This window comes from Seriola lalandi, unplaced genomic scaffold (genome assembly GCF_002814215.2).
Source record: "Seriola lalandi dorsalis isolate HSWRI2012SDOR001 ecotype SW California unplaced genomic scaffold, Sedor1 jcf7180002054606, whole genome shotgun sequence".
In the NCBI taxonomy this organism is placed as follows: Eukaryota; Metazoa; Chordata; class Actinopteri; order Carangiformes; family Carangidae; genus Seriola; species Seriola lalandi.
Window position 1 is genome coordinate 2,290,163 of NW_019525159.1, and position 9,218 is coordinate 2,299,380.

Below are 9,218 nucleotides of genomic sequence, written 5' to 3' on the forward strand. Positions count from 1 at the left end.
CTTCATCAGTAATCAAGCAATCAGGCTCCAGTGATTTACCACTGTCTCTTTATGCTGATGACGGCTTCATGCTGAACCACGTCCCTTTTTTTGCCCTATATTAAAATACAAAGAATATTTCATTGTGAGTTCTGGCATTTCCTTCACTAAACTAATTACCATTAGATAATTTTGTACTTAAGACTTCGACTAACAATTCATTTTATTATTGATAACTCAGTGGATAATTTTCTTGATTAGTTGTTAAGTCTATAAAATGTCAGAGGAAAAGTTTTTTTTTGTTTTTGTTTTTTTTTAAAGAGCAAATATTTGCATTTGAGAAGCTGGAACCAGTTCATTTTTGGTAAAAAAAAAGAAAAAGAAATACATAAGCAATCAATGGACTGTCAAAATTAACACTGTTTTTTTTTTTATTGATCAATTAATTGACTTTCAGATCCACACATATTCCACATACTGTTTGATAGCAGCAATTCAAAAAGCTGCAAGTCATAGGAAATGTCAGCGGATCATATTTACATTTTGTCCTTTTTTTTTTTTTTTTTCTTACTTTTACCTCTGGCTTTTGTTTGTGTTACTTCAAAATTAACATCTTTTCTTCCATAAGGTGTTTACATTTTTTTTTCTGATGCCCCCTGAACCCCTCAGTACATAAGCTCTCTGAACAGTTCCAATGTACCTGTGACGTTTACCACCATAAAGAGGAAAAGAACACGAAGAGGAAGCTTCTTTCAGTACACTGAGGTTTTAATGTGTTGACAAAGCACAGCAGTCCTGCAGAGTAAAGTCATCCTTTCATCCACATCAGTTTGAACAAGATGCAGGGCCTGGTTTCTGCAGGAGTTCACACATTCACACTGTATCTCCCTGCTCTTCTACACACAGAGAGAGAGACAAGAAAAAAAAACCCTCTCTCCTACAACCTATAGTATCAAACAACCTGCAGACGTCCATATACATCACTGCATTAATATATTTTTTGTAAGTTTTTCAAATATTAATTCCTTATACAGATACTCATTTATTCATAATCATTTAAATATTCAGCAATTTCATACATTGCAGACTAATTTCTCTAGACAGTGGAAGTACAAGTCCCATAAGATGCACCACACATATACAGAATAACGCATTAAGATATGTCCATAATAAACTATTTAACGTTAAATAATGAGTAGGATATGCTTTATTGTGTTTGCTTTGCAGTCGTGGAGTCCTAAGATACATCATGGGGTGACTAAAGTGTTTCAGGTAGTTTGTAAATTACATCAATTGAGGTACAGAGATGGGCTCTGTTGTGGCTGGTGGGTTTTTGTCATCTTTTGTTTGGGGGCAAAATACAACACATCACACAGTGACAGCAGAGTTCAGCGGATGGAAAAAGAGGTGAAAAGATGGGTTCGACTCACAGGCTCTCACACAGCAAAGTGAAGGTGAAACAGAAGGAGCGTTTGATAGTTTTATGCATAGACTGTGGCTGCTTTCATGTTCTCACTCACCCCCGTGACCACTGAGAGAGGGAAGAAAAGAAAAAAAAGGAGGAAAAAACAGAAAAGACATGGCAGATTATCAACCTGAAAAGTTTTCCTGTCAGTATATCAGAAGATTTTGATGCATGGTGTGAACAGAGCTGACTTAAAAACTTTAAAAGGATGCACAAGGAACGCAGGGTGCAGCCCAGGCCACAGATGCCCTTCCTCTTAGTTGAAAATCTACTTGGCTCTTGTTTGACTGGTGGCATGCAGCTGTCTGCAGAAGAACATCCTATATATTGCACTTTCAACTTAGATCCCGCCTCCGTAAGATAATGCAGTAACAATGTTTTCGTGAAGAGGAGAGGAGGGAAGTGGGAAAAGTGGGAAACCATTTTTCTTTGTTGCATAGGTTCTGTGGAAGCACAGACAACAACGTTTGAAGAGGTGGTTTTGTCACAGTTTTGTGAGATTACACTCAAAGTGATTCGATTACCCGAGAAAACACAGGTGGATTTAGTGGCAGTGAGGCAATCTGGATGCTACAACAAGCAAAAGAAAAAGAAAAAAAAAAAGGATCCAGACAGTCCGTCACATGATCACTCCTCCTGTCCTACAGCAAAGGGAGGAAGAGGGAACGCAAGGATGAAGAGCAGCAGCTCCCCTATCTGTCCAGATATCTGAAGATGAGGAGTCTGTTACCCCTCTTATTTCATTTAAGCCCTCCTCCCTTGTGTGAGTGAGTGAGTGAGTGAGTGATGGATGGTGCAGTCTGTTTCACAGCTGATGGGCAATGGAATTTTAGAAGAGAGGAGGTAAAAGAGAGGAGGTGGGTGGGGGGTTTGGGTGGGGGGGTTTCTTCTAAGAGTCGAATGGCGGCAAGGGGCTCTCAGGGCGAGAGGGCCCACCCTTGTTTGGCCGGCTGTTTCGGTGAAAAGAGTAGAAACAGAGAGAAAACAGAAGACCTTACACGATGAACGGGATGAAAAGAGAAACCCCGAAATCATAAAGGTGAGGAGACACCAGGGAAGTGTTTATGTTTATCTGCATAATGATGGTAATGATGAAAAAAAAATCGCAACATCTAAGATAAATACTGACTGTATGAATGGCACAGTTCTTCTCTTTGGATGTTTAGTTCTCAAGTACAAGCGGACCTGATTCAATGTGATTACAGTGTGTCCTCGCCTGTGATTTTGGGGGACCACAATTACAGATCAAAACCTGAATACAACAGTTACAAACAAAACACAAGAGTTTCAGGGATGCAATATCCAGTCCAGTTCAGCTTGCATCGCCTCCCTTAAAGGAATACTCCACCAAAATTTTGTGTCTGACATGCTGTGAGGAAAAAAATTGTTTTTTAATAAGTAGAAATTAATTTAAAAACATGCATCATGCAGTATAATAACCAAGTCTCAGGTATCCCCTTGCTCAGTGCGTCTTAAAAAACACTGACACTAACATAACTGAAGGATTAGTTATGGACTTTCTGATATTGTTTTGCAGTTTGGAGTTTTTTTTTTTTTTTTTTTACTTCAAAAATAGCTTCCACTTTTGAAAACTCTGCTGAAAATGTTTTTCTTCAGCATGACAGGCAATACAGAGCAATTCTGTGATATAAAACCTAACATTTTTTGGTGAAGTATTCCTTTAGAAAAAATAAGAATAAATCAGAAAAAAACATAAAAGAAAGATAAGATTAAACAAATGTTAAATAAGAGAATAATACGTCAGTCAGCAGCCAGAATACCCATAAGAAATGCTGGAGTATAATGTTATACTCAGGCAAAGTGTCATGCTAAACGTCTCCTCCCTTAGGCTTAAAAGGAGGAAAAATATCTTGTGTGTGTTTGCTTGTTGTATATATATGTGTGTATTTATGTAAGCAGGTGTGCATGCATATGTGCGCATACACTCACCAGGTTGTTTCCTATCAATTATTTCATATTGTCTACATAGTTTATTTAAATTCTGAGGGTGCAGCATGTTGGTATGTAAGTCATGCAGGTGTGTTTCAAGTATTCTGCATCTCCGTGTGGAACAGAGGGTTTGTTGGGGAGTGAAACAGAGACATGGCTTGTTGTAAGGGAGAAGTAGAGGAGCAGGAGAAGGGAGCCAGCTCAGGTCAGGTGAGGCAGGAAATGACAGGAAGGTGGCGCTGTTGTCCATAGTCTCTTATCCAGAGGAGGGACGGGCGGACAAGAGGACGGAGGGAGGAACTCAGAGGTCTAGTGGGTTGGAGAGGGTGGGGGTCTCCGACTGCCACGGGACACATAAGCACAGACAGGAAGAGATACAAAGAAGAGAGGACAGGAACAGGTTGGATTAGTGTTTTCAAGGTTTTTGCTTATTTGTGGACCCCCGTGTGTAAATCCATGCACATACACTGAAGTACTGCACCGTCACTCACACGGACGACCACTTATATAATGAGATAACACAAGGATGAAACCTGAAGACATGACCAACACCACAGAGATATCAGGCTCATTTAACATGGCCACAATGCAGGTAATGTATGTTTGCAGTTGAGGCCAAAAGCAGGCAGTATTACTACATATTCCAATGTCTTAGTACGGTATCATGTAGTTTTAAAATATTTTCATTTTAATTTCTGTAAATAATCCTATGGTGCTACAGGAGGTGAAAAATATTAGGAACAGCAATCAAGAAAAAAACCCTGAAAGGCGTACAAGAGTGAAAACAGCATATTGTCGGAAATTTTCAGTTTGAGGGCATTCATTTAATTTAATTCCCCGAATTAATGTGGTTTCCAACAAAGAAAAAATGTCACAGGTCACAAGATAATTATATAGATAAGTACAAATCTATTTACCAGTTCGTAGCAACGTTCTGATCGGTCGATTCATAGCTTTATTCTGATTGATTGGTTTGTAGCCATTTTGCTTGATCTATTTGTAGCCTTGGTTCTGATTGCCCAGTCTGTAGCAGCGTTCTGATTGGTCGATTTGTCGCTTTATTCTGATTGTTTAAATAAAGAGATTTTTAGAGGTCTTAAATGAAAAAAAAAAAAAACTGCCTGGTATTTCCCAAGAAAAAGGCAAAAATCGACTGAGGATTACCTGCACACTCACAAACCTCTGTACTGAACAGTTATGTTGGCAGATAGGATGACTTTGAATGACAATATCAGACATTCAGAGACAAAGCTAGGGATGAGTGGGATGTTGTGGCATACATATATATATATATATATATATATATATATATATATATATATATATCACATACAACATTGACACAAAACCAAGAATAATCTTCAGGTTTTGGACATTTGAGTTGAATTCTGTTTAACATGTTGCTGATGTAAACGGAGTAAAAATTCCTCTTTCCTGTTCTGACATACTCATACCCCTTTAAGAAACAACTTAGCATTGACACTAAAATGGTGTGAGAAAAATCAGCTCACACACCGATGCAAACACACACACACTTGGTGTGTTTGCCCATGCAGCGCTCTAGGAGGAGAAAGGAAAAGTAAGAAAAAGGAAATGGCATGCAGTGAAAGGATGCGTTCTGAGAGGAAGCACAAGAAGGAAAGTGATGGTGGTGATGATGATGATGATGATAATGATGATGATGATAATGGTGGACAGTACCCAACGTACCAGAAACGTTATTCCTCACTGGTCAGTGATAGTGATTCTGTAGAAGGAACCATAGGCATGTGTGGGACAGAGGTGTGGTGAGGGACAGAGGGATGAAGAAAAGAGAAAAGGAGTGCAAACAGTTACAGTGGAGGAAATGACCAACGTCACATATGCTCAGCTCTCACTTAGGACAGACCAGAACGTAGGAAAAATGTTTTTAGATGAAAAAAAAATCAGCTCTCACAAGTTGAGGAATTTGAGATACTTGGATCTGATTTTGAGCCTGAATTTGCCAGTGAGAGCTTTGCTCAGCAACGTTAGTGTCCCCTGCGGCAAAAGAGGCAAGCTGCTTCTCAACGCTACAATGAACCGGTCCAGGTTAAAAAAATTTGCTATCTCACAAACACAGGCAAGCACAAGGCAAAGATTACAGGTGCGGCGACGGATACAGTTAATGGAGAACAGAAAGGAAACCCTCATTGCAGTCACCGAGTGACTGTAAAGTCAAAGTATCTAAATCGTCCAGATGAGGACAGTGATGGGGTGTGTGTTAGCGATGAACAGTGGAGTGTTAGGTGTTGACAGTGATGCTTGGCAGCGTGTTGAAAGTTCAAAGTGGTGGCAGAAAGGTACCAAAAAGTCAAGGTGAAACCAAAAGACACCAAGAGAAAAAGTACACGATCAACTGATGATGATAATCATATCACTGTCTATCCATCTATTCAGGGATCTCTATTCATCTATTCATCTATCTTCTATCACAACCAGTGCTCTCCACTTTCATTTACCTCCTTCATCCCCTCATCCAGGTGTCTTCACATCCCCCTTAGTAACAGAGAGTATCCACACTTCAGGTCGGATAGCTTGTCATAGTATTATAAGCTATGGTTTGGGTGTTAATGTCCTTGGATCATACTCTACGTTGGTGTGAAAAAGCGTTACTGGGTTTCAACACATTTTTTCATGCTCTCACTCACCTGGGCACGCTTGGGGGTGCGCGGTTAGGCCGGGAGGGCACGGTGGGTGGCGGCCCACTGTAAGGGTCAGGAGAAGCTCCAGGACGAGATGGGACAGGGGGTCCCCCAGCGGGAGGGGGTCCAGGTGGAGGACCACGTGAGCCTGGGCGGGCGGGAGGTCCTGGTGGAGCTCTGCGGTTTGGAGTTGGACTGGTGGCTGGAGACCTGGTGGAGAAGGGAAGAGAGGAACCGAGCAAATGTAAACTAGTGACGTCTGAGACAGAAAACACAATGCACTACACACACCCTTCAACCCCCTCTAATGCTCTTCCTCTGTCTATTCGCATCATGCCTTACCTTCCTCCGGAGCCGCCCCGTTGCACCTGCAGCCAGGAGTCGTCCACAGGCGGTGGCATGGCAGTGGTTACGGTGGTAGTGCTGATGTCACCGATGATGCTCAGGGCCTCTCGCAGGGCGTAGTACATCCGCAGCATCTCGTCACGGTGCTGGGCTTGTTCCTGAGACTCCTCCATCAGCGTGTTCTGGTCGCCGCACGAGTACAGCTGAGCCAGCAGCTCGGCGTTAATGAACTCCTTCGTCTGGGCACAGAGAGAGAAACATTTTGTGATGACAGTTCTAGTTTCAGAACATCTTCATCACCCCGGCCCCCCACCACAACCACCACCACCAGTAACTCACATTGTTGATCATGAGGTGCATGATGGTCTTAGGCATCAAGTCTCGGACAGTCTTGTTGACGATGGCCATGTAGGAGTCGACCAGGTTACGGATGGTCTCCACCTGCCGCTCCAGCTGAGGGTCCATGCTGTGCATGAAGTTGTCAGAGCTGCTTTCATCACCACCATCACTCTGCAGAGAAAAAATGTAGAGAGTTTTGACTGCACTGGGAAGAGTTGAAGAAACAAGAACTGTAAATGTGAGGCATCATAAAATAGAAAGAAAGTGCACGGTAGGAAAAAAAATGCTTTTTTTTGTCTGAGCAATGTAACAAAATCATCTCACATTCTTGAATTAAATCTCATATTTTCTTTGATTTGCTGGTACAGCCCTTTCCAAATGTGCTGATATATATCTTATCACATATATAGTGATATATAATGATATAGTGATATATAGTGATATAATTATTAGAGGGAGTACTTTGGATAAAATGTTCCTTGTAAAAATGTTAAATTTGGTCACACTATGCATCCCTATCTTTATGCTTCAAAACAATAAACTGGTTCTGAATGTAACGCTGAATAACTGTTGACTGATTACCGTCAGCTATTCAAATCTAATGTGATCGCAAACAAAAGTAGGGCTGCATTTCAATGATTTCTTTCTAGTTAATAGTTTTAGGCTGAAACGTTCTACAGAAGACACAGTGATGAAGAAAAAGAACGACGTAGACCAAAGTAACGTACCTTTCCTTCCTTGTCCTACAAGGTCAAACAGCGATGAAAGATAAAAGACATTGAAAAGGACAGATACAGAATCACATGAGAGACATGACAACATTCAAATAAGACTCCAATTACACATCATCGTCAACAACAGCCTGGACAACTCGTACAAAAACAAACAAACCAATAATTAACTTTACTCTTTGTCTATACGATTGTGACAAGGTGGGAGTTAAGAATGTGTTTTACTGTACATGTGGTTTGGTGAACACACATTTTTAGCTATGTATGATTAAAGCAAACAAACAAAAAAACAAAACAAGAATGTAATACAATGCCATGTGTGCTTCTAAATAAATCTTACCGTGACCCGTTCAGGATAAACTCCAGCTCTGAGGAAGGAGGCCTTCCATGCATCGACATCTTCCTGACTCTCACAGGCCAGCTCCAGCTGACGGTAGTCCTTATAAACATTCCTGGGAACAAGTATTGCACTGTTGTACTTTACCAGAGTATTTCCATTTACACACACACACACATATATATATATATATATGTGTGTGTGTGTGTTTGAAAGACAAATATTGCACTTTTTTTTCCTACTCTATTTTACTCTGTTGCATTAATATCACAGGTATATAGTTAATATTTACTTTTCATTTTGAGATTTTACATTCAAAAGATACGATCATGTTATAGATTAAACTGCCCAAAAGTATAGAAAACGGTTAAATTTTGCTAATAATATAATAATATAACACTGACAGGGGCCATTCTCCATGATTAGCACCTCTACTTTCATAAGAACATTTTGTGACTTTTACTTGTACATGAGTATTTTCGTATTGTGGTATTTCTACTTTTATTGAAGTAAATTGTTGAGACATTTCTTCCACCACTGTCTTAAACTTTCAGCTTTAACTGCAATCTGCCATGAGAATTTTACACAGAAAACACATAAATGGAAAAGAAAAGTGGGCTGCAGAGCAAAGGCTAATGGTACCAGTTTCTTTTCATTGATTCATTCATTTGCTTGTTTCTGTAATTATACATAATTGATGTATAATTGTGTGTGTGTGTGTGTGTGTGTGTGTGTGTGTGTGTGTGTATACGTATATTGATGTGCATGTGTGTCTGTAATAACACCTCTGTTCGGTGTTGAAGAGGGCGAAGATGTGCTTGCTGGACATGAATCCCTTCTCCACATCGCGCAGCTTCAGGTTGTCCACCTGCAGCATGTACTTCTTCTCTTTCTCCTGCAGGGGGCGACAGAGAAACGCACCCGTTACCCAGTGCATGTGAGGAAGGAGGAGGAAGAGGAGGAGGAGGAGGAGGAGAGAGAGAGAGAGAGTGAGTTGCTCCATCGGTGAGGAATTTGGCCCTAAAGTAAAAATGGTCATAGAGATTTACAGTATTTGCACTGACATTGTGTATAAGAGCAAAAAATAAAAAGCCATTGCCGGCTGATCAATTTACTACTTGATATGTTGTACTTGATATAAGATTTTGCAGCATCAGCTTAACCATAATCGATGGCAGAAGCCAGATATAAAGAGACGAAAAGAAGGCAGATGAAAGAAAATCAGGAGTAGACGCTCACATATTAGATTTAACAGCAGACAAAAAAAAAAAGAGAAGAAAAAGGCAGGAGAGACGAATGGGAAAGTCGTACACAGTCCTCCAGTCTGTGGTTTTGATTACAGTTGTGAAAAAAAAAAGGGTGAGCAACAAATGAGAAACACACACATGCAGAGAGAGAGGGGAGGGGGG

General features: G+C 40.6%; 1 protein-coding gene across 11 annotated transcripts in view; it reads right to left on the reverse strand.

Moving 5' to 3' along the window:
* Positions 1-726: 726 nt before the first annotated feature.
* The window catches only part of dnm1a (dynamin 1a), a 53,971-nt gene continuing 45,479 nt past the window's right edge, over positions 727-9,218 (reverse strand). For 3 of the 11 annotated variants that reach the window (XM_023419501.2, XM_087177463.1, XM_023419507.2), the window contains 7 exons: positions 8,595-8,704; positions 7,813-7,924; positions 7,470-7,484; positions 6,742-6,912; positions 6,400-6,641; positions 6,064-6,267; positions 2,315-3,734 (listed from right to left, as the gene is read on the reverse strand). In XM_023419501.2, the coding sequence (XP_023275269.1) occupies positions 3,704-3,734; positions 6,064-6,267; positions 6,400-6,641; positions 6,742-6,912; positions 7,470-7,484; positions 7,813-7,924; positions 8,595-8,704 (885 nt within the window). In that variant the 3' untranslated portion in view covers positions 2,315-3,703. Of the gene's footprint in view, positions 1,511-2,314; positions 3,735-5,104; positions 5,142-5,874; positions 5,912-6,063; positions 6,268-6,399; positions 6,642-6,741; positions 6,913-7,469; positions 7,485-7,812; positions 7,925-8,594; positions 8,705-9,218 lie in introns of those variants that run through there. The other 8 variants (XM_087177462.1, XM_087177465.1, XM_087177464.1 and 5 more) reach the window with 5 other exon arrangements.